Source organism: Falco naumanni, chromosome 6 (genome assembly GCF_017639655.2).
Source record: "Falco naumanni isolate bFalNau1 chromosome 6, bFalNau1.pat, whole genome shotgun sequence".
Lineage (NCBI taxonomy): Eukaryota > Metazoa > Chordata > Aves > Falconiformes > Falconidae > Falco > Falco naumanni.
The window spans coordinates 31,215,472-31,240,934 of record NC_054059.1 but is presented as its reverse complement, the minus strand read 5'-3'; the positions used below and the strand labels follow the sequence as shown (position 1 = coordinate 31,240,934).

General features: G+C 35.6%; 1 protein-coding gene across 1 annotated transcript in view; it reads left to right on the top strand.

Annotated features, from left to right (window-relative positions):
- Positions 1–25,463, top strand: part of NBAS (NBAS subunit of NRZ tethering complex) — a 183,642-nt gene that overhangs the window by 96,851 nt on the left and 61,328 nt on the right. Inside the window, exons 41-44 of the mRNA XM_040597509.1 lie at positions 12,873–13,102; positions 19,376–19,486; positions 22,890–23,140; positions 24,938–25,272. Coding sequence (XP_040453443.1) covers positions 12,873–13,102; positions 19,376–19,486; positions 22,890–23,140; positions 24,938–25,272 — 927 coding nt within the window. The remainder of the gene's footprint in view (positions 1–12,872; positions 13,103–19,375; positions 19,487–22,889; positions 23,141–24,937; positions 25,273–25,463) is intronic.

Below are 25,463 nucleotides of genomic sequence, written 5' to 3'. Positions count from 1 at the left end.
TAAAGGTCTAAGAATAATGCCAGACAGAACAGAACAAAATTTCCAGAAATGGACTGGCTGTGGAAAGCATTGGTGTAAGGAGGCACATGACCTTTAGAGAAGCTATATTTATTTTTGGTTTAGGTCTGTACTGCCTCTGGCAGAGGTGGGGTTAACTTTCTTCATAGCAGCCCCTATGGCACTGTGCAGCGTTGATAACACGCTGGTGTTTTGGCTGGTGCTGAACTTTGCTTGCACAGCATCAAGGCTGTCTTCCCACTACCACTGATTCACTGCTCACTACTTCCATGTCTTGATGAAGAAGAAGAAAAGTCATACAGATGAGCAAGAAATTTGCTGGATAATTTTTGCTGTTAAAGCTTTTCTCATTTGTCCTATTCCAGTGATCTGATAAGTGAGCAGGATAAATATATCTGGAGGATTTCACTCTAGAAAGGAGTGAAAAACTTTAATTACCCTAAGGCTAATTAGTACTTTATGTTCCTGTCCCCATGCTAATAATCTAATGCTGAGGTGTTTCTGTGGTTTTGGAGAGGATTATTTTACTGACTTTAGCTGGGGGATGAGCTTTTTCTTGGAGCATCAAGCAACAGTTCTAACAGATACTGTTAAGTTGCAGAGGGGAATGGGAATTTTGCAGTTAATAGCAGAGGAGGAATGTTGCCATTAGCAGAAAATTCTTAGGTTTATATTTTATTCCCTTACCTGTTGTTTTCATTCAAGAAAATGATTACTGCCCTTTTGTGCATTGCAACTGGCAATATATGCAGCTAGAAGTTAATTCTATACACGAAGTAATCGCACATTGGAAATCAAATGCTTGTTAAATGGTTGCATATTGGTTTGTGTTTAATAATAATATCCTGTCATATTCCTAACTTATAAACTTAACTCACTAGAAACAGTATATACATTTTTATTCTGAAATTGGGTGTGTGTTCATGAAGTTTACTGGAGTATTAACACTGATGCAGAAAACTAACAAACTATGTCAGTCAGTCTTGTTTCATTCTGTCTGAACATTCAGCTCTTCATCCATAAGTGCAATGGCTAGCACAGTCTGTTGTAGATGGTAAAATGGTAGAGTGCTCTTTTAGGTTGGCTTATGATGGACTTAAAACATGACCTTCTTTAATTGTATTACTATTTTAATTCATGATTCAAGCCCTTGCCTCCTCTTTGACCCTTCTTTCTCTTTGGTTAGTGATGCTGAGAACTCGCAAATTTCCTTTGGCAGTGTAATTTCTGCCCTTTGCTTCCCTGTTTGAATTTTATGTTGTATGTTCTGCTTCAAGTTGAAGTTTCTTTGCTGGTCTTTAGGTTGCTTCACTTTCTTGTCACATTGCTCTTTATGCCTGGCACTTCCTATTTTTTTATATACGAGGCTGCTTGCTTGTACGTGTTCAGATACAATTACTCATTAATATTTGAGGGGGCAGAAATAACGTCTTATCTCATTTGGTATATGCATCTAAATCCAGTGCATGTCTGCCCCAAAACTTGAAAAGATGAGAGTGTAACTCCTTGAATCTACACTGCACTAGTCTCTCTCCCGTTGACCTTCCCGCATATGCATGGAGTCTGTGGTGGAGAGGAGAAACAGGGAGATAGAGGGCAGTAGGGGAAGGCACCGTGAATGAGACATGAACTGGCAGACTAAGAACTTGGGAGAAGTTTTCTTTGGTGGTGTTTTGTGGGGTTGTTTGGGGTTTTTTTTTGGGGGGAGAGAGTGGGTGGGGTGGGGTTCTTTATTAAAAACGCTAAGGTAGACCAAACACTGTAGTATTGATATGACATTTTAATAATTCAAAGAGCTTAGGATCATCAGAAAACTTACATATTTATTGCTTATCCCTTCTCCAAGTCATTGATGAGTAAAAGTGGTCTCAAAACTTGCCCCTAGAGGACTTGCTGCTGACTCTCCCCTACCTGGAAAGTGATCACTAAGCTTTTACCTCTCCTTTTACCAGGTTTCAGTTCATAAAAATACCTTTGTTCTATCCCCAGGCAACCTAAGTTTCCTGAGTGGACTTTGGTGAGGAAACTTGTCAAATAGTTTTGGAAGATCTGTATATATTTTGCCACAGGATTCCCTTCATCCATGTGCTCCTTGACACTCTCATAGTCCTGCAGCAACCTAACAAAGTTAAGTTCTGTTTACACAGGCCATGCTGACTCTTTCCCACCAAGCTCTGTTAATGCATGTGCTCAGTGGTCTTATTCTTTGTTACAGTCTGCCATCTCGCCAGGGATGGAAATCTGACTTGCTGATCTGTGATCCTCTTGAGTTCCATTTTTCAGATGGGACTTTTGCACTCTGGCACAGTGTTTTTTTAGAACATTCGTTGATGCACCTTAGCCTGCCATTTAACATAATTTCTCATTGGTGTTCCTTGGGAACAGAGGGGTGAACGCCATCTGGTCCTGGTGGTGTGCAAGTACATCACTTACCTAATTGGCCTGACACTTCAGATACATTTTCTTCTAACTTGTCTCTAACTCTTGTATCTTTTGAGCTCTGTCCCTCACATCTTCAGCAGTGAGGGCTGACACAAAGTGCTTATTCATTTCATCTGCTATGGACTTATCCATGAGGGCCCCTTTGACACCTTTTCACCAGGTGATCCTGCCACTTCTTTAGCTGCTTCCTGATTTTGAGTAACTTTTCAGAACTTTTTGCTGTCAGCTTTCCTGTTCTTTGTAAGACATTTTCCAGGTACTTTTTAGGCCCTTTGAATTTCCTCTTTGGCCTGTCACATTTTGTATCTTTTCCTCATTGATTTGTTTACTCCTTAGTGATGTCTCAGCAAATAAACACTTTTTTTTTTTTTTAATGAATGAGTATCTGATCTAACAAAAATTGTGAGCTCACTAAACACTATTATGTTTGAAATCTTGAAGTTCAGGTAAGCTCTCCTGAACTAGCAGTCATTGTGGACCTTTGAACGTCTTTCAGTATGATCTCTGAAATAGTAATCCAGCAGTTAGTGACATTGCAGTCAGGTTGTGACAGCTGTGTTTGAGGCTTGTCTGATACAGATAAGCCAGTGCTTCACAGATCCTCCTATTTGTTTTAAGTACACAACACTAAGAAGCATTGCCACTCTTACTTGGGACCAAATGATATTTAGGTGACTCAGAAGAGAGCTATTTTTAAATAGTTGGGACATTCCCCCTTCTCTCCCCCCCCCCCCTTTTTTTTTTAATTTCTTCAAAATGAATTGTGCTTAAGAAAAAGAGATGTTTACAGTGTTGCTTACTTTTTTCTCAAGGGTTATATAAGCTATTCTGTTAAATCCTACTTCTGAAAGCAGAGTGAGTGTTGTTCTTGAGCCAGCTATTCAGAAATACTCTTTTAGAAAAGAGAATCTTCAAACCAGGCTTCCATTTCAGCAGAGGTTTGAGGTCTAGCTTGGCTGTGTTCCTCTGGAGACATATTTGTGGCTGATCATGCAAGGGTGGTAACTGGGGTAAGTACTAATGCTTTCATTTTTGCAAAGGGTTTAGTTCCTCTCTGGGAAACAATATAAAGGTGATCAACAGCTTTTTGAAGCAGTCTTGCCCTAGTCAATTGGCTTTGTCTTTTATTTATTTGCCTTTTTGTGCTTTTGCAACTGTTTTCTCCAGTCAGTGAGCATCATTAATTATAAGCAGCCCAACTGAAATTTTCTATTAATCATAAAACAGAAAAAAAATTAAACGAAATTTGGCAATGTAGGTAACTTTTCAGACAAAGCCAAATTCCCATCAAGTGAGAGAGCTGGCTCCTCTGTCTCTTCGAGTTTCAGTGGTTTGGCTGTTTGGTGGTGGCAATTTTTTTGGTGGTTTGTATGTGTGGGTTTTGTTTTGTTTGTTTTTATCTTGCAAAATTGAGGATAAATGCTAGATTGGCCTTTATAAATTTAGCCTAAAAAGCTATCCATGCAAATGTACACCACCATTAGAGAAGCTGGTCACTGAGAAAATCATGCTTCTGATCACAAGTGCTAGCAGTGCTTGTGGATTACGATGAAAAAGTATTTGACTTCTGGTATTTTAATAACTGTTAGGGAAGGGAAAATTATGTCTTACAGCTCATGGAATATTTAGTTTTCAGGCTTTAAAACAGTAAAGTATAGAAATATTTGCATATATCCAGCCAACTAACGGTACAAACTAAAAGGATACAGTATCGTACTTCAGCTAAAACTGTATCATATCGTACTGAAGTTTTATAGTAGGAACGTGTACTTGTCCCAGAGTCTGTATATGACTACAGCTGCTGTTATATAGATCAAATTAAAAGGCATATTCTGAAAGAGTATACAATAACATAATTTATTCAAAAAGAAAGCACAATTATTAGTTTTTTAGAGAAGAAGGAGGTAGAAGGTTAAGATAATTACCTAAATGGGGACATTATTTATTGAGACTAATGCTGAATGCAAATGGGAAATTAATTATGTACCATGGATTTAGTAGCCAATTCACTCAAAACCATGTAGTAATTTTGTATTTTTAGAGGTGGTCTTTCAGCTGACATTTAAACTTTTATGTATCATCTGTTAGTTCCACTAAAACAGCTGTCAGGTGAAATAATGAGAAGAGATTTTTCTACCTAAACCTGAGTTGACAATATCTTACTCAATAACAGAGAGTCTGTAAGAGAACACAAGGTAGAAAAGAAACAGTGAAAACATTTTATCTTTGGACAAACTATTTCTCACTCTTGCTGGACTAGCTGATTAAAAACAAAGCAAAAAAGCATTTGAAACAGAGCACTAGAGCAATTTCTTCAACTCTTTAGGCACAAGTCATTTAACATAACTGTAGAAACAACTGCTTGGACAACACTTCAAATTATTTTTGTTTTATTACTTAACAGCAGCCTCTTGCTTCCCACCCTCCCCTGCAGGAATACTGGTTTCTGTATTGGAAATTATATTGATTTAACCTGGTGGTTTTATTTGGGCTTAAAGTAATTCTGTTATTTTTTCTTATGATGCTGGCTATTAAAAGATCATGTGTTATTTCTGTAACCAAGTTTCATTTGTTAGTTCTACCTTAAAATATCTTTAGTAAGAATACAAGGCAATTTTTAGATTAACATGCAGATATTAACATTCAGTAGTCTATAATACTGCAGATATCCTGGCTGACTATATGATTTAATTGTATGATGGGTGCCTGTTTGTCATTAAAGCAAGATACATAGATGAAACTAAATTTAACTACATTTTATCCTTGGTTTTGAGTATTCTGATAATTCTAGGCAATGATTGTGCTACAGTTTGTGGGGCAAATAGTTAAAAAACCATGGGTTTGTGTAATAGATGCTGTACACTGCTTAGCCCAATTCTAATACCATCTTCAGTGTAATTTTTGAAGCAGAAATAAAACCAGCAGGAAATATTATTTTAAGATTGTGTGCTGGCAACATCTGATTCGTAATTCAAAACTAACAGCTTAATTCTCAGTTGTTTCTTATTCAATCTCATCTGGAGCCTTTGTTGGCAGAAAATACTTCTGGGTTTCTACTTGGGTCATATCTTTAATCATGCCAGCATCTTGGGCAACCCTTTGCCCTTATAAGATTCAATTAATTTCCAATGTAATGATCTTGAAATGGCAGTGGTGTATGCTGTCTTCCTATTCCAAGTGTTTCACTTTTCAACCATTACATTGCAGCATTGCTTATTCAAAACATACAGCATTCCTTTTATTAAAAAAAAGAAACAAACAAAATAGCCAAAGAGATGGTTTGTTCTTTGTAGACTCTAGTTTTGCAATATTATAATTTTTCAGCCTTTTATAGATTTTGCATTCTCAATGTACTTCTGTTCATAAAGCAACAAAGCACATTTGCATGTAATGTCATTTATGATCATATGTTTGCAGTTTGAATTGTTATGGCAGGTCCCTATTGCCTGATAGTGGAAAAAAGCAGGACCTTGGAAATTAATTAGTTTCAATTTCACTGAAATTGTGAATGCTTATTACAAACTGTTTATCTGTATTTTTGTGTTCCCCTCATAATTAACCAATTCTTTTGGTTTTGGCTGGGTTTTTTTGAGGTGAATTAGTTTATTTTAATTTCACTACAAATGTACATACTGGCTTTCCACTAATTTCCCCAGAAATTCAACTAATCCCTTAAAGTTAGTACTAACTTTAAACTGCTAAGAGGGCTAGGACTGTGAAGCCCTCAGTCACCTGTGTAATCTGCATTTTGTATAACATTTTAAATTGTGTTTGTGTAATATATATGTTTGAGAGTGTTTTAAACTTGGTCACTTCAAGTGAGAGGTAATTGTACTGGAATTTAAACTGTGGTCCAGGAGCGTTTGTTTTGTGCAGCCACTCATCTAGAATGAAGTTTTAAAACAACCAGTTTCAGCTCTTGGAATAAAGAGAAATCTGGATGAAATCTGTGGTGAAGATGAGAAGGGAAGTTAGGGAGCTAGAGTCCACGGCTGCATTCCTGGATCTACAAAATCCAGATCTACCTTTTTGAGTACAGTATGAATTTGCTTGTTTGCATCAGCCATGTACAGTACTGCGGTGACAAACAATTTTAGAGAGTACGAACAGACTTTAAAATAATCATACTTAAATATACCTTTGACATTAGAGTATGTTACAAAAACTTCTGATGGATCATTTAAGTTTATGAATCTGAAATAGAGAATTGTTTTAATATTGTCTGAATATGTAAGACCTTCCTTTAGGTTTGATAATTGAGGATTTATTACACAGCTCATCTCTACTTCATTTTTTTTTGGTTAGTTTGTACACCTTCATTGTGATGCATCTTGCAGCTTATAAAAGGTATTCTAGTAGGTATCCTCCTGTGCTGACTTGATGTGGTTTCACTGGTAGGTGATGGGATTTTCTGCTTCCTGTACCCATTTAAAAAACGGTTGTGAAGGCTGATCCTGAAGAAATCGGTGTTGTTACCCAACAATATGTGTAGCTGCAGCAGTGGAAGAACAAAAACATTGAAGTATCCTTGCACTTGAGTGATGTGACAGTACAGGTTTTATTTCTGAGATGTTCTGGTAATCCATCTCAACCATACAGTTTATCTTTTGCTTTGAGCAGATCAGACATGAGGCAGCTGTGACCTGAAAGGTAGGCCACCCCAGATTCATATGGTGCTGTGTCTATGTTAATGTACTCTTGACACAGTGTGACAAGAAGACTCGGTTGAGGACAAGTGTCACTGATTTAATTAATCCTATGGAGGAATGGGGTTTACTTCTTGAGTGAACAGGCATGTTCAGATTTCATTTCTTGAGTGAACTGTTAAGATTTAGCAAATCTCTCTCCTCTAAATCTTTTTTCCTGCTTTGGTGTGTTTGGAAAAGTGTCCCCTCTGTGTTTTTCTTCATTCCTTGTTTTCTTGCCTCTCTCTCCATCAGATTTATAGCACATTGAATCTCTTGATACAGGCACCACTGTGGCAGTTGCTACAAGGATTAGGGAGAGCTGTCCTTTTCTCCCTGGAATGTTAGTGCTTTCCAGAGGTGTAATTTGGTTCCCTTGGAAGCGCTGGATGTGGCAGGGTAGTGATCAAAGTGCAGCTGTTTGCAACAGGATTTTACGTGCTGCTCCCTGGTATCTCTTGCTTTGTCCATGTGCTGTCATCTCCTAGTTTTGCTAATCATTAGGGTTTTGCTTGGTGTACATATCTCCCTCTGTAGCATGATCTCTTTCTTAGGATCACTTAAAATGGTTTAGAACAAATCTGGTGTTACAGGGTCTGGACACAACATGTCTTCTGCCTTCCCATTCATATTCCAATGGCTCACTGTGGCTGCAGCTTTTAACCATTACCAAAAGATTACTGTTGCAGCTTCAATCCAGAAAGGTCCACCACATCAGTTAGGTACTTGGGTGATTGTAAGTGGATTAACCTCGATCTAAGCAGTTTTTCACATCAGTGTTCCTAGTCAATTCTGTATTACAGTCTGAAAATGTCCATTAAAAACAAACCAAAATAATAATATTCTTATATTCCTTTTTAGAGCAGTTGGGAAGATTCTTGGTCTTAAAAGAAGTAAACAAGCTAAATAAATAGCCTTTCAATGTTCTAATATTATCTCAATGACATGTTTAGAGTAGAGCTTTTTATTATTTATCTGTCTTACCATAGCTGTAAAATGGTTGCCACTTTCTGAGCAGGAGAGGAACAGGAGAAAAAACTGACTCAGATTCCTTCCCCCCCCCGCCCTCCATGTGTATGGCTGAATTAAGTCTTTTAAAGAGATTTGAAAGAAAAAAGAAATAGCGTATTAGGCGGGGTGTGGGGTGGGAGATAATAAAATTGAAATTATTTTAGAGATCGGGGTGAAGAAATTCCAAGATGAAAACATTTTCTCTCTAAAACCAGTGTTGCTTTTGTAATATCGCAGTGACATACAGATTCTGAAGTGCTTTACAGGTGTGACTCCCAGAGGATGGTCAAAGAGAAATACAGCTTTAACACATCTAGTCAGGTAGACCCTGATCCCCAGCAGAGGCTTACTGGTAATACCTGGTGGTACAATATTGACACTAACTTGTGCTAGGTAAATGACATCTAATAGCATGAAATTAAATTAACTTTATGTTGAAGCAATGGATGTTTATTTCTTTACTCTCTCCACCCCCCCCCCCCCCTCCCCAATTCCCGAAGACAACACAACACTGTTGTTATGTTACAGCACAAAACAAAGTGCTAGTCGAGTAGATGAGTAAAATGCTTTGGCAGGTAGTTCATGAGGGATTTCCCTGGCAATGCCAGGGAGGCTCACAAGGGCGTAATACATTCAGGTCAGCTCTTGTGGCTCCTCTGGACACTTGTGCGATGTTTGTTGCTGTGTTCATATGTACAGTACCCTTCCTGAATGATCAAGGAGGGGAAGCCATGTTTAGATGTCTGCCCAAAAGCACTAGAGGAGATGTGTCTGGCAAAGCCGGGGGGTTGAACACCTAGGCATGATTTCTAGCTGTCTGAAGGATTCTGAAAAGCCAACAGAGATAATGGTGTAGTAGCAGTCTGGGGTATTTTTGGTGGGTTTATTTGGTAGATAACATTAGAAAGAATACAAGTTGAACATGAGGTTTTATTGGTCTTGTCAAAGTCCATTTGTGTTTACAGAGACTGCTGTAGAAATTTATTTTTTTCTAAGTACCTGTTACAATTTTAAGAAAGTCAAAGAATTTGTAAACCCTGTGAATGCTGCACTAAGAATCAACCTTTACTGATTTTGCTGATTTTCTTTATGGCCAGCTACTATTACTAACTATTTATTATGGTCTTTTCCGTTAAAAACTATTATGACTTTTTTGAATACTGGCAATAGAGCTATAACCAACTTTATTAGTGTGTGTTAGAACAAGCATCATGTCTAATTGAACTAGGTATCTAATGGGTGTAGAAATATTTGTGTTTATCTTTTAAAAAAATTATTAAAAATGTGAAGATGTTAAAGAATGAATACTGAAAGTTATGAAATACAAGTTCTACACAGCTTGATACCAAACTCTTTAGTTTTTAATATTTTTTCCCTTGAGCTTGTGTTGAATGCTTGATTCTGCGCAAGTTATATCTGCACAAACAGCACTGTTATTTTAAGAAAACATTTTAAATCTATAGAAGGATTACAAATCTGAGGGAAGGAAAACTGTGTGTCATTCCAGTAAATGAGTTTTGCAAACAACTGCAACTTGAGAAAAATTGTTTTCTATAAATCAAAAAAAAACCTAGAATGTCTCACGTCAGATATAAGTATAGGCTCTTGCATGAAGCAGGCTGTGGAATTTTTCTAAACTAATTATAGATTTCACATGCTCTGATAGTTTGGAGCATAAGTAAGGGATAAAAGAGGATAGCATTTGACTGAAAGATTTTTGGTAGTGAAGAGTTCAATGCAATCCCTGGCAACTGCTTGCAATAAAAATAAAAAAAAACAACACCAAGAAATCGTGTTTTCTTAATTCTGAATGTATATCTGATAACATATATAGCTATTATATCTCATATTTTTAATCTCCAACATTGAAGAGTTTTTGCTTTTTTACCTTACATATGTATGTATATACATACATGGGTGTTCATACAGGTTATGATTCTATTGTTCTCTGTTAATAAGCTCAATAGACCCTAAAACATTATTTCTGAAGATATTGTATATTGCTGTGTTTCTTAAATCTTTCAGATATTTTTTGTGATGCTTTTCAGAGCCGTTCCTTTTATAACATATTTCAGAACTTCAACACCCATAGAAGAACCTAGTAGTGGGAATTGGCTCTCTTCATGACGGTCATCAGTGTAATGTTTTTGTTTGTTGTTCCTCATAGGTACAGCCAAGGATCACATTCATCCTTCAAGCAGCATATACATCAGATTATCTTCCACTTCCTTCTCTTTTCCTCCCTGTAACAGTTGTCATTATTATTTGTCGTGGTACTACTGTATCACACAGTGGTCCTTGATCCAGGTTTTTTATTTTTATTATAACCTGGTAGTGAAACAAGAGGTAGAAGAGATTAGAATAACAGAAACCATGAAACAATACTGACCAATTTGATAGAGAGAAGTTCTGGAGGAACTGCACACTTACAACTGCATCTTTGTAGGTATTATTTGGCAAAAGTATTAACAGGAAAATGGTTAAGCAGGCAGCATGCAACATTGCACACAGGGAATGTAACAAATGGGGAATAAAGATTGACAACAGTGAGAGATGTCATTTGAGAGGGCTGACAACATGATTGGAAGTACAGTGGGATTTTTTTAAAAAAGGTATTTCACATTTAAAGGTGAAGATTGCCCAGTATATTGAAGACAACAGTGGACCAAAACCAAAATGGTTTTAATCTGTCTTAGTAATTATTATTACTTTTAAGTTGTTGTTGTAAATACTCAAGTTTAATGCTGCCTAATGGTGAAAAATTACGTGCTGTTTAGGAATCTTATTGAAAATGTTATCATTTCATCTTCAGAAACCATTTGTCAATGAAGAGTTTTGGTCTATTTGTTTGAAAATACTTTCAAAATTATGTACTTTATGAACAATCGGGTGGGCTGTGCACTGGAAGAAGAGTGCTAATGCTGAATTCTACTCTTCTTAATGGAGAGAGGGGAAAATTTAGCAAAAGGGCAAATTTACCCTTACAGGTTGTCAGAGGAACCTGCCTTTCTCAGTGGACTGTACAGAGGATTTAGGCAATTATGTTAAACAGTTTTCCTCATCTTGCTCTGAGTTTCCCTGCCTCCATGCGGTTTTCTAATGTATCACCTAAAATGAGATACCAAGATACATAATAAGCAGTGGATTGGTTTCCGGCTGATATAATTGTATTGTAGAGGCACTGCTATGCTTGCCTATCTCTTTTTTGAGGTTTTATTATACTGTTACCAATCTTCTAAGCAACCTTGAAAGAACTGCTGATGATGTTTATAAAATCGATGAGTTTGTGATGTTTAGAGGGCTTCAGAAAAATATCATGTGGAGAGGAAAAAGGATGCCCTGTAGCATTTAATATGACTTGGTGAGCAGCCTGTCAGCTAAGGCCTGAAAAGAAAAAAAGAAGAAAAATCAATTTAGAATGACCAGCAAGTCATAGAAAAATTCAAGCATGCCTTAGGGTTCAAACATTTGGTGCATGTTTTATCCTGCTGTGTACTCTAGTTAACATTCATAAGATTAGCTTCTAATTTAGCAGAATTATTCTGTAATAAAAACAAAAGTATGTTTGTCCAGTACACTCAGCATTTTTGAGATCGGTTAAATCAGGTCTTTTAGAAAGTAGTTCAACTACAGTTGGCATCCCCAGGTATTTTTCGGTGACATTTTTGGTGGCACTCCTCCTTCAGTGGATGTTATGTAGAAATCACGGTGCTTCCTTATGTCATTGTGCTGCTGGTGGCCTCGTTTTTCATGGAAGAGAGAAATCAATGTGCTGAGTGATGGCATATCGCACACAACTGCGTTCAAGTGGAAGCACCTAGACATAGTCACAGTCCAGATCTTAAGATAATTGAGAACTCTCTACAATACATGTGTTCTTTTTTCATTTCAAACATGCAGACTGTATTTGTTTCGTGTTCTGAACTGTTGCTTTGCTACATGTGTTTCTGGTTGCAGAACATAGTGGTTGATTAAATATGCACTTGATGTATAACTTCTAATCCAGCAAAGTAAGTTTTATTTGTGATGAAGGTATTTTGAAAACAAAGGTTGTCCTAATTCATGGATGGTCAATATTTAATTATTTGAAGGTTTCAGAGTGTAGACAATGCCTCGTGTAATGCAGATCCTGCAGCGCTTCTCATTCTTTGCAAGTATCGGTGCTTGACACTTAAAATACTAAACTATTCCTTTTTTCAAATATGTATGATAGAAGTATATCAGAAATTCAGTAACAAGAAAACCAAGTTTGCAATATTGCTTCTATTCTTATTTTTGAAGTAGAGGCTCTATTTTAGAGTAAACTTAATTGTAATGTTTGGATTGAAGATAGAGTTGATGAGTTTTCTTTGATTTCTTGAAGCATTTTACCAATCAGTTTTTTACCAGTGAACTTTGCCTAGTTCAAAGTTAATAAAAATGAGGGGTTTAAAAACAAATTAATTCAGTCATAGTGAAGAACTTGTTACTATTAATTTGGTTAGGTGGGTTTAAATTTTTGTAGCATATGGAACAAGCTAAAACATTCCAAAAGGATAAATTGTGATGCTACAGTGAATAGCCCTTACAGAAAAATTGGGAGTTCTCTTGTACTTAAAAATTCTCAGAAATGGAAACAATATTTCAATTCTGAACACAGGGATCAATTATAAAATGATACATTTTTTGCAGAAATTTACAGGGCTTTTTTTAGTTTGTTGTCAATTATTTTCACAGGCTGATCCAAAAGAGTTGATTCAGATGGTCACAAAGCATGTTACTCAGTGTGGCTATACAGACTGGCATGAAGAAATCATAACTTTAATAAATCAGCTGCATTACTACAATGAACGACTGCTGGATTTCACTCAGGCTCAGATTCTGCAAGAACTTGGCAAAGGAGTAGATGTGCAGAGATTTACAGCAGATGGACAGTACAAGAGAGAAACAATACTGGGATTGGCAGAGTAAGTAATATCTATTATGTTTATTTTCCTTTTTTAAAAATGGAAATACTTTAAGCTTTAAATCAGGAAAATAAATTGAAAGTATTGCTGACCTTTAGAAGGGATAAGTTACCAGTTGCTTTAGATATTTACACTGTAACGCTGCTACAAGTGGAGCGTTTTCTATTCAACTACTCCACTTAAATGAAATGTTGCTCAAAGAAGTGAATCGATAATTTTAAATGGAAGCTATAACTCTTTGTTTATTAACTACTAATATTAAAGTTAATCAGGAATAAATGAAATCAGAGCATAGGTGGAGGTCTGATCTCATCTATCTCCTGTAAACCTGTCCTAAAAATCCATTAGGGTATGTCTAAGCATCACATTTTGTACTGAACTATAGTTTAAAAAAAAAAAAAAAGTGAAGAAACTGTATTTTATTTTTAAGAATTTATTTAAAGCTACTGTATATTACAATATTTTCCCCCTGTATTCATTTGGAAGTACTGAAGCCTTCACTGCATGTGTTGTGATATTTAGAATGCTTTTATCTCACCTTTTAGTTATCCAGAATAGAAAAAAAAGCAAGATATAGGATAGTACTGTCTTTTCATTTTAAAAATACCTTTAATGTCTGTATGCAGGTGCTTTAAGCTGTGAACAAGTCATGAATAACCTTGAACTCTGTATGTTTTTAAGGCAGTTCAGTTTAATAGCTGCTGTACTGTCAAAGAAAGAGTTTTGTGCAACAAGAGGCTTTTAATATAAAATTTAATCTAATTATAAATTACTCCGTACATAAAGCTTTTGAAGGGAATATTTAGATGTTTACAATCTTCTACCTATCTAGCTTCTCATGGCTATAATTCCAGTGGAAATCTGTTAGTAAAAAACATTGATATGAAATGCTGAATAAAAACAATAGTATAACCTCAGGTTTTGAACATTAAGCTTCTGCTTTGCATCTGTAGAAGCTATACCTGCATAATATTGGCACTTATTCATAAAAATAGCTTGAAGCATCTTTTAAAGTTTCCATTGGAGTTACCTGTTTTATATATATTGTTCACTGAGCACATACCATATCAGTACTATGTCACTAGGTAAATGTTACATCTTGATGATTACCTACATCAGTATAATTAGGTAACACCTACATGTATTACTTCAATACAAAAATCTTTCTATTATTGCAGATTTTTTTTTTTTGGATGCAGCATGCTTACTAACATTCTCATCCCAGAGTCCTTTACATACTGTCTTTCATAAAAATAAATTAAACGTGAAAAGGAAATTCCTTATAGTAAGTAGAGATCGAAACACAATATGAAAGAGTGAGTAGAAGTAAGGCTTGACGAGATGTGGATGAGAGTGGTAGTTCCGTATAAGGCAGCTGCAAAGATCCAGTTAATTACTTGTTCAGCTTGCAGCTTCCTTGTTTTCATCTTCTCAGTTGATTCTTAATCTGCATTTTTAAATGAAAACAATGTGCAAATTGAATATAATTGTGTAGCATACTTTTTTTCTTATTTTTGAACTATCATTGAGTGGCTCATGTTTTAATCTTTTATGAAGTGCTGTTTGTAGAAACAGCACCTGGAAGAGATGGTATCTTATTTACAAAACAGCTTTGTACTAGAGCGAACAATTTGCTAAAACTACTTAACAAACAGTCATCAATCTTATCTTCCATATTTGATGTATTATCATTAAGAGTTTATTATGCATTATTTATCAAATATTTAAATATCTGGGTGCCTCACAGACTTAATCAACGTTAGATCTCAAGCAGTTAACAATTTATTTGGGCAAAATAGAGCCAGAACATATCTGGAAAGGAATTAAACTAGAATGAGATCGAATGGGAATTCTTGAGTAGTCAGCTGAAGTCCCATGTATCTTGAGGCCAGCTATGGTGTAACAAGGTTTCTAAATTATTCTTTTACTTGCAGCCAGCTTTTGGGCAGTTTTGTTTGTTTGTTTTTATTCACCTGCTCTGAGGTCTTCAGCCCTTCATCACTTCTCTTAAAATGCTGAAATCAGAAGTTGATTTTAATGATTTAATACAAATGTCTTCCTTGTCTTATGTCACTGATCTGAAATACTTCTATATTTTTAGAAAAATTGTGCAATTACCAAGCTATCTCAATTTCATAACAGCTTGTGTTTCTTGGGTTCTCAGAATGGTTCTGGTACATATGAACGAAGTCCACTTCCAGAAGACTAAACTAGAAGGTCCTGTATAAAGCAAATTTAAATGTACTTCAGCTCTTACCAGCAATATTAGCTTCTGAACCATTGTTTATGCTTTTGTTCTGCTCTGCTGTCAGTGCAGACAGTGCCTTTTCTCTTGCTGCTGCAGGACTTAACAAACAGCTGTAGTGTTTTCCACCATCTCATTTTCCTGCTGCAAATAGTAGAGGAAACTAAAAGCCCTTGGCTCAAATCTTCATTTCACTTCTCTAAGTTGCATTTTTTTCTTAAACGTTTTTGAGGACAGGCAACTGGAAAAGTGGATCTTATTTTCCCCTTGTTATGATGGAATCCAGTGGTGGTTATAATGCTTTGTAGCTGATTGATGTCAACAGAAAAAGTTGAAGACAGCAATTGTGAGAAAGCCCATGCACATGTATGATACAAAAGAAATGTTAGAGAACAAGATAGGAAAAAAAAAAAAAAAAATTGCTCTGAGCTGCCAAATGCTTATTTCTATGAGCTTGAAGGTAGCCAGCAAAATCCCAGCTGAATGCTACTGCACAGGCATATTTTTTGATGCTTCAGAAATTCATGCTACCACACAGACAGGGTGGCTAAGAGCCATCCACAAGAACTGCTTCTGACTTAGTTTTCATACCAGCCTTGGTACAACACCACACAGTAAGTACATCCAAACGGTGCCTGCCCCGGAGCCCTCAGTGGGGATTTCTTTGGCAGGCCTCAGGCTCACAGAGACAGGCAGTTAGGGCTGGACATGGAAAGGGGTGTGGGGAGAGTGTAGTTAAAAGGTCTTTTACAGGTAATGGCCATTTTTTCAGCTTTTCCTTGTGTAACAAGTGCTTGGTTTTGTCTTGTCAGTGTTATCTTAATAATGAATACCTTTTACTGTTCTTCATTTGTACAGTGTTGTTTCCTTAATCTTTTACTGCTTTGTGCTGCCACTGCATGCCACTCCTAAGACAGAAAGACAGGATTTTAATCGTGTCTAATAAGGTGTTAGGGGGGAATGGATCCCACTAGCTCCAAGAGCTACTCCTGGTTTGTATGATTGACTGAGTTGTTGTGCAACTAAGCATTCATATAATCTTCCTCTTTCGCTGAATCGGTCACAGGATGGTTACGATTGGAAGGGACCTCTAGAGATCATCTTGCTCAGCCCCCCCGCTCAAGCAGGGCCACCTAAGATCTAGAGCTGCCAAGGACCACATCTGGGTCGTTTATTAATATCTCCAAGCATGGAGACTCCGTAGTCTCCCTGGGCAATTTGTTCCAGTGTTCAGTCACCCTCATGGTGAAAAGTGTTCCCTGATCACATGGAAGCTCCTGTGCTTCAGTTTGTGCCCATTGCCTCTGGGTACCACTAAGAAGAGCCTGGCCCCTCCCCCCTGCACTGTCCCAGAAGGTATTTGCATACATTGACGAGACCCCCTTGAGATTTCTCTTCTCTAGGCTGAACAGTCCCAGCTGTCTCACCCTTTCCTCACAGAAGAGATGTTCCAGTACCTTCGTTGTCTTCATGGCCCTTCACTAGATTCTCTCCAGTAGCTCTACTGTTCATTTTAGAACTGCTTGTTTTAATTTCAGAAGTTGTAGCATTTAATTTTTAAGCAGAGGATTATTAGATCATTCCTAGAGATCATCTTTTATTTCTGTCAGGATATTCTGTATATATTGTACTTTTTCATTATTATTTTTTTTAATTAGTGGAAGTACTGAGGTCACTGTTGTGGACTAGCCTGCAGAATACTGCTGTTAACCTCATCACCTGCAGCGTACCATTCTTCCAAATATCCTGTTATCTTCTCCTTAGTGGCATACTTGCTGTGCTGTTCTTGCATCTATCTTCACCTTCATTATAACTAGTAATCCACTTGTTGACCCGTGTTTGATGTACATCAAATGATTTCTGGAAAATGCAAAGGAATTTAAGTTTACATGTTATGATTTGACAACAGATGTTGTGTATCCCTGGTTAAAAAAAGATCTGCTTTTATGTACTGAATGGCAACCTGCACAAACTGTGGCTACTACTCTCGAGTTTACAATGTAGTGTTGTCATGGTACTTACTAATATAAAAAAAAGAATAGAGCATTTGCGTCTAAAATATTGGGTGACTTATTGAGTATTTTTTTTTAACAAATAGATCATCATCATCCTCTTATACATACATCATTGCTTGATGGGTTAAAAAGTGTTCTGTTTGCATTGAAGTATTGATTCTAATTTTAAGAGGTTGGGTACAGGAAGGCTTGCTGTGTTGGAAAGTGAGAGGGATGGTGCTATGGCCATCGGAACAGAAGAGACAGGACAGTGTGTGGGATTTCTTTCTTTTTCTTTTATTTTTTTTTTCATTTTTCTTCTGAAATGTATTTCAATGAAGACTTTTATTTGTCCTCAAATATATTTCTTTCTTTCAATTTTGATGCTTGTGTTCTGTCTCCTTTACTTTGCATACGTGTTATGCAGTGTATGGTGCTAATATTTTTTTAGGGGTTGTTGTAACTAAGTTATTACAAGAGGGTTGTGGATTTTTTGCTTTTTTGGGTGGTTTGTTTTTGTTTTTTGTTTTGGGGTTGAGGTTTAACTATCAAAGCAATAGTTGTAATACAAAGACTTCTGATAGCTGGTTGTAAAGATTTTTCAGCATTATATTATCTCCTGACATTTTGCTTTTCTACTCGGCATCATTTATCCTATTTTAATTTTACAATATCTGTAGTAACCATCATAGTGGAATATAATGATATGTTGGATTGAGCATCTAAAAATCAGAATTAAGGTGTATGGATGTGTCTGCTGTTTACCTAGGGTTGTGAGAAAGTCATTGACTCCACCTGTAAGCCTTGTTTAGCATAGATCAAGATATAGCATACATCTGTGCTGGTAAATGACAAAAAAACCCTGGGAGGATATGGTCTCTAATCTGTAATTTTTTTCTACTTTACCTTTATTATTATACATGGATCATGATGATTGTGTAGAAAAATTTACTAAAACATTAGAATAAAGTCTCTCGCCCCTGGATTGTTGAAAACAATGTAAAGAATCTAAGAAAGTTGTTAAACAAAATATGGTAAGGTTGTTCAAGTTTATGGAATTAACATGGGTCTTGTATTAATATAGTCTTGTAAACTAATTTACAGACTGTTGCAACAGTATTTTGTAGTAGTTTGTGTTGTGTAAAGGCTTTTTACCTTAGTTACGCATGGCTTTTTAATTAAAGAATCTAAACCAGCAGTATTCACATTAAATATTTTTTTTAAAAAATTGCCTATGTCAGGTATTTTAGGATCTAATTCCACATAGTATTGTTCTTGGAATTATCCGGAAGAAGAAAAATAAAAACAAAACCTCCAAACCCCAGCATCAGCCTTAGCAGCATTGCTCCTATATCAGCCTAAAACCAAAACCCACATGTCTGTTTGAGCTATACTAACTTATAATAAAAATGTATATGAAGTTCATTTCAGGATTTGATCACTTAACAGATTCTCCATCTATTGCTTTGTTAAATGGTTATACAATGACAGAAAATCAGACATGTACAGAGTAGAGCTGGACATCTTCACACCTTCTTTTAGTCTGCAAATACTGAGTGTTTCTGTGATCTTCTTAGGGAGAGCTTTGAGAATCTACATACCAGTTGTGCTAAAACACTGTAGGTGTTGCAACTAAATCAAATGGTAACTGTGATACATAACAACTAGTGTTGCTTTGTAATTGAAAACTGAGGTTTTAGGTTTAGCACAAAGGTCAGGCAAGACACTGTTATAGAGATCCAAAGTGTTATGTGGAGTACGTACCTGTCTTTGGAGGATCTCTGTAGTTTCCAGTTTTGGTTTTTTTTCTTTTCTTTTAATCCCCCCAATGTACTAACGAGTGTAAAAAAAAAAAATGCAAGAAGGCACAGTTTGTGTATTTTTATTTAACAGTGATTCCAGTTTCTTAGTTTATGAAAAAAAAATAATTAAAAAGAAGCCATTACTTTTCTAATGTAAATATTTATTTTCATGTCGTGTGTAGGGTCTTAGTGTAACTTTTTCTTCTTTTCTTTCACATCTCTCCTCTGTAAGAACACTTGAAGAAAATGTCTACAAGATTGCTATTTCTTTGGCTCAGCGATACAATGTTCCACTTTGGGAAGTTTATATGACCCATCTGGAATTTTTATTCACTGACAGTGGGTAAGTTGTCTCCCCTGCAAATACACATGCAATTCTCTTACACAGAAATATGTGCTAACCTGTGAAAGAATTGAAGTATATTGAGGGTAGAATTTGGTTTATGTTTTCATATTTCTTGTGTTGTGACAGTTGGGAATTTTTGTCTTTTACATGTGATGCTTTTGTGACCAGCCATGAAAATAGGTGTTAAAAGCAAGGATGAAAGTCCAGATGTGTCTCACTGTACTTGTGACTTCTGTTTCAGTGTTTAGGTTTCCATGGCTTTGAATGCTTCGTGCTCTCTTCTGATAGTAACTTATGTTGTAGTTATTTTTACAGTCCCTTGGAATATGTCCTGAAGCTTGATAGTTTCTATATAATTATTCATTTTTGGGCAATAATAAAAAAAAAGTGTTCCTATTTATTGACATCCCTTCTGCATAATAGCAAAGGGAAATAAATGTGTTGGAGCTTACCATTCCCATCATTCATCTATTCTCAGTTTCAGTTTTTTTGTAGAAGCAATTTTTTTACGGTATTTCTTTGGAACTGTTCTAGCCTACAAGATTATGGCAGACCAGACCTGGCATGTTGGGGTCATGATGGGGAGGGATGCTTTTTGTTTCTATTCCAGAGTTGGTTCCAGGATCTTGTCTTATTGTTCGGTTTTTTTTTTGTTTTTTTTTTTTTTTTTTACCTTTGACATCTTGTCAGTCAGACAAGTACTTTTTGCCCACTGAAAGATGAATAAACCCATTCAGTGGAAGACTAAGCTACTTGCTTGAATAGTGCATTCAGATGACAGTGATGTAGAGCCCCCTGTGTAATACAGCAGCTTTTATCTACTGTTCCGACAGCCATGATCAAATTAGCCTAGTTTGTTTCAGATTTTGAATTGTGAAAGTAGCTTTAGCTGGCAGCAGTATTTGTACCTCTCTTAACATTAACTATTAATTAAAAAGCATTACAACATTTTATAAAACATAAGGCATAAAACCTAAAGCCTGATAGATGTTGGTGCAAGATCTGAGAAGATGAAGTAGCATTCTGAGATTTTCTTTGCTTCCTCCAGAAAACAGAGAAGTCATACCCTCTAAATTTTGATGCTGCTAAATTATTTAAACAAAATACATAGTCAGGATATAAACATGACAACACTGGGGTAAATGTGAAAGAGCCAGCTGACTTGTCTGGGTCTGAAATGTTACCTAAGGTATTTTGTAACAGTTTTCTGTCATCTTCTTTGTTCTTGTCCTCCATGAGTTAGTATTCATAGAATTCTGAAATCGCTGAAGTACAAAGTGACAACCTTTTCCCTTATGAAATTAAAAAAAAAAATCTTAAAAATTGATGTATAATAGCATAATATGCTGCTGAACATGTTTTTGTTTTATCATAATTCCATTTTAAAGTTGATTGACAGCATATGGCCATTACAATATGTTTTAATCTTGGGATTGTGGCATTAATAATGCATTCCTTGTTATTCATTCATTCTAAACTAGAAAGAAGTTTATTATAAGACTTAATCTGTTTAACAAAATATGCAGTCTTTTTGTATGCCACTTTGAATAGGGAGAAGCTCAAAAGAAGCACTTACATAGTTTGTATTAACTATTTATTAGATTGCTTGATGACAAACACACATCACATGTTTTTGTTATGTTTAGAATTGTTTAGAATTTTTTTAATTCTATGGGAATTTAATTGGTTCTTTTGAAGAATCTTAGCACATTTAATTCCCCAAAATCTATAAAACGCATTTTATGATTTAAGCAACAGAAAATTTTATATGCCTGTCACACAATCTGTTATTCTAGAATCTTTCTGAACAGCATAATGAAGGCTTCTATCTATCATCACCTCTGCCCCAAAAACAAATGGGAAACCTCTGTAGATCCTGTTGGTGTAATTTAATGTCCATCCAGCCTTTAGCTTGAACTTTGGGTGTGGACAGAAGAATATGTTCAGATCACACTCTTGAAATACATCAGGCCCAAGTGTCTGTTTTGTCTGATACTAGGAGTGAATGATACTTTATCTCCATTAATATCGTATTTATTGCCATTAATATGGTAGAACACTTAAAAAAATAACAAGAATTTAGAGAATGAAAATAATGCTTCTAAGGTTGACAACCTAACTGGGTAGGTTCTAGATGTAAAAATAACTAGAAATAACTTAGTCTCTCTCAGAAATCAATGAGTAATTTTTAAACTGAGAGAAAGTTGTGTTTGTAGTATTTGCTGTAGGAAAATAATCTTTAGGAATGAAAAAGGTATCAGAGAAACACTAACTTATATGTGGCATTTATACTCAGGAAACATTGATGTAAAAATTCTAATTTAATCAGTTTTAAGGTAGAAGAAAATCAAATGGGATTAGAAGACATCAGATTTCCAAATGAAATGTACTACCTAATGTGGCATATTATTGGACTCTGGGGAGTGTCAAGGTGATGGTCATTTGTAGGTTCCTTCTTTCCTCAAATTTTAGGTAAAACTTTCGGTTGAGAAAAGTGTAAACTTTAAGATGAGACTTTTTTGATATGCACATATTTTTCTTGCAGCTGGGGAAAAAAAGGAGTGATTGCATTCAGCTATCTTTTATGTAGTCAGCTGGAGGTGTCTGAATTCATGCTGTGAAAGAGCTAATGTATTCTTTTCAAAAGGGTCAGGAAAAAAATTTCCTGAAGCAGTGAGCTTGGCTGAGGTCAACTCAAGACTTGCTGATATTTTCATAAGCTTTCACGGATAACAGTTTGAGAAGCAACTTGATAAAACTGTCAAATGATATATGCTAAGCATGCGTAATAGTGTCACATAGATTAACTAGTGGGCAAGAGCCAATTTTCAGTGATAATATATCTATCAAGGCATACAGCGTTGCTTATCAACTACAGAAAACAGAATGTAATAGTTTGGGGAACTAACTGAGCAGTTGGATTTTCTGTCATCATTCAGCTGCAGATTGTTGGGTTTTGGTTTTTTTTGGGTTTTTTTTGGTGGGTGTTTAGGGGGTTTTGGGGGGTGGGTGAGTGTGTGGGTTGGATGTTGTGTAACTTTTTTTTTTTTTTTAAAAAAAAAAAGGCTTCCTGTACAAATACTGTGGGCATATGTCTACTTTTACATATAGCTACACTTCTCTAAGCTAAATGCTGCTTTGAATTCTACTTCAGTGTTCACGACCCTTAATTTGTAAGTCCAAGTTAACAGATATCAATATCAGGAAATACAAGAACTCCTTAGATTTTGTTTATGGACAGCTGTCTAAGTATTTATGAATGAATACTTACTCTTTCAAAATGTCTTACAAAGTTGAACCTTAAACAAAGGAAAGTATTGTCCTATCTCCCAAGTGCGCAGCTGAAGAGTTTTTCATGGCACATCCAAGCCTTTAAAGCCAAAATTATTTCTAAACACAGGTTATCAACACTGGAAATAGAAGAAAGAGCACAAAGTCTTGGTCTATTTGAAACTTTGAAAAACAGTCCTGAAGCCTTATGTGAACACATGGTTAAATATGTTTACCCAAGTATTGAAGGCAGAGATCACCAGCGGTTGCTTTATTATTTTACACTCCTTGAAAATTGTGGTTGCGCAGAAGTGGTGAAGCATGCTGTTAAACCTGAAACTCATATCCGACTCCTGAAAAAATTCAAAGCAGTTGCACCAGGTAGGAGAATTCCTGTTTCTTTTCCTTTTAGCTATATTTATTGTTCCGTTATGTGAGTGTTGACATGATTGTTTATTTAATTTATACCTTCCAGATTTAAAAAAAATAATAAAGTGAGCATGTCAGATGAATACAAGTAATTTAGTAGGTTAGTCATACCTTTATAGGAGTAAATTCCTTCTCTTTGTATTACTGGAAATTTAATTTACTCAGTCACAACAAACAAAAAATATGTGAAAGCAGATTTCTGTTGGTGCAGATCAATATTATTGGTAGTGGTTCACAATGAATTTTTAAAGAAAAAAAATACAGACCGCATAGAGCATGATTTTTAACACTGCAATTTTAACATGGATTTCACAAGAACTTAACAGTTTACCTTTCAAAAGTCTGAATTGCATAATGTATTAGGAACTGTAAGCATTTGTTTGTTTTAAAGAGGGTAATTTTACTTTGCATGTTATCCTTGATATTAACATCTGCTTTTGGAGATCTACATTATTTGTCTTCCTACATTATCAGACTGTGCCTATAAAAGTGATCAGCTAGAAAGCACTCTGAAATTGTGAATACTCATTTCAGTTTGTTTGTTAGTCACATATTAGCAGTATCTTGAATATCAGTTGAATAACTCCAAATCCAGTTTCAGAACGTAAAATACACACTGTATGGGATTATTTGCTCTGTGGATGAATTAATTGTTCAATACTGGAATCTCATCTGTATCAGACACTAGCGTTACTGCAGAATTTGGAGAGATTATGCCTAAATTCATGTATTGCAGAAAAAAAAGGCAATAATGTTTTTGTGAGAAGAAGGGTTACCTTCAGTTCTTATTGATATGTTTAAACACTCAAGTAATATGATACTTGTCAAAGACAAAATTGTCAAGAAGTTACTGTTTGCCTTGAAACCTATTTTTAAATGTTGCTTTTTTTAAAAAAAAAAGTCCTAGAACTATATACCAGACACAAATTAGTCACTTTTAAATCTATTAAATAGTTAAATCTATTCTATTATACCCTTAATTAAACTTCTCAGTGTTCAAGATAGTTTACAGGTAGTCATCAAGGAGCAACATTAAAGTGTTTGTAGAGGTTGCAAGCCCTAAATATATGAAAGAAAAGATGGCAGCAGAAGTCAGTTCTCTTAGGAATTATAGATATAGAGAATAAAATAGTATTGTTGCTAGGATAACTTGCAAGAGGTTTGTTCCTGTAGAAACCAAAGTAGTAACAGATTCTTCTGTTATAGAGATACTAATGTAAATGGATCTAAGTGTCCTCTCTCTAGTTGCCCTTACTTAATTTACTTGTGGTCAGTGCCTTGCATTTTTGTTAAGATAGATAATAAGTACCAATTGTTACATGATCAGAATACATCTTTTTTAATTAATGAAGACTTATGTCATTAGGTGCATAAGGCTTTCCAGGCTTTATATTAAAAAAAAAAAAAAATAGTACTGTGATTCTATATACTATATATGTATTCTTATTTCTTTGAGAATCTGCTTTTTTAGTTTGTGTTGATATGCAATGTTAAAATGTGTTCCCGGGATTGAGAGTTTTCACACACCATCAGGACATCATAAAATCCCAGTGCTATATGTATGCAGTTTATACAGATCTGTCTTCCTTCCCAGTCTGTCAGTATGTGTGATTGTAAAAGGAAATGGAGTAGTCTTTCTAGTTCTGCAGCTATTGGTTTAGTACTGATTGTTTTACAGATAAATGTAGAGTTTGAGTAGATTTAATGATGAATAACTTGTACTTTGCCTCTTTCTTGTCCTGTCAATAGGTCTTAATTATAAAAAACTAACAGATGAAAATGAAAACCCACTGGAAACACTGGAGTCTGTCCTTACAAGTCAAAATGTCTTGTCTATTTCCAAACTGGCTCCCAAAATTCCTAAAAAAGATGGCAGCATGCTGTCACCAAGCTCTATTTATGCTGTCTGGTTACAAAAACTTTTTTGGAATGGCGATCACAATCTCATTAAAAAAACACCAGAAACCATGGATGAGTGGCTACATGCATATGATATGTGTTCAAAGTACTTCGATAGACTTGATCCAGATGATATTGTCACTCTTATCGATGAAATCACATTTTCTTCAAAAGCTGTCACAAAGGTAAGCAGGCATATTTGAAGAATTACAGGCCTCAGCTGAGGTACAGTTCAATGTAGTATAAAGAAGAAAGTCTCAGGAGATTTTTCATTTTACAGTTTTAAAAAATAAATTCATAAATCTACCTTTATCTGCCTACCTCTTCTTTTTATGACTGCCAGTATAAAACCACATTTTTGTTCAGTTAGAGGAGT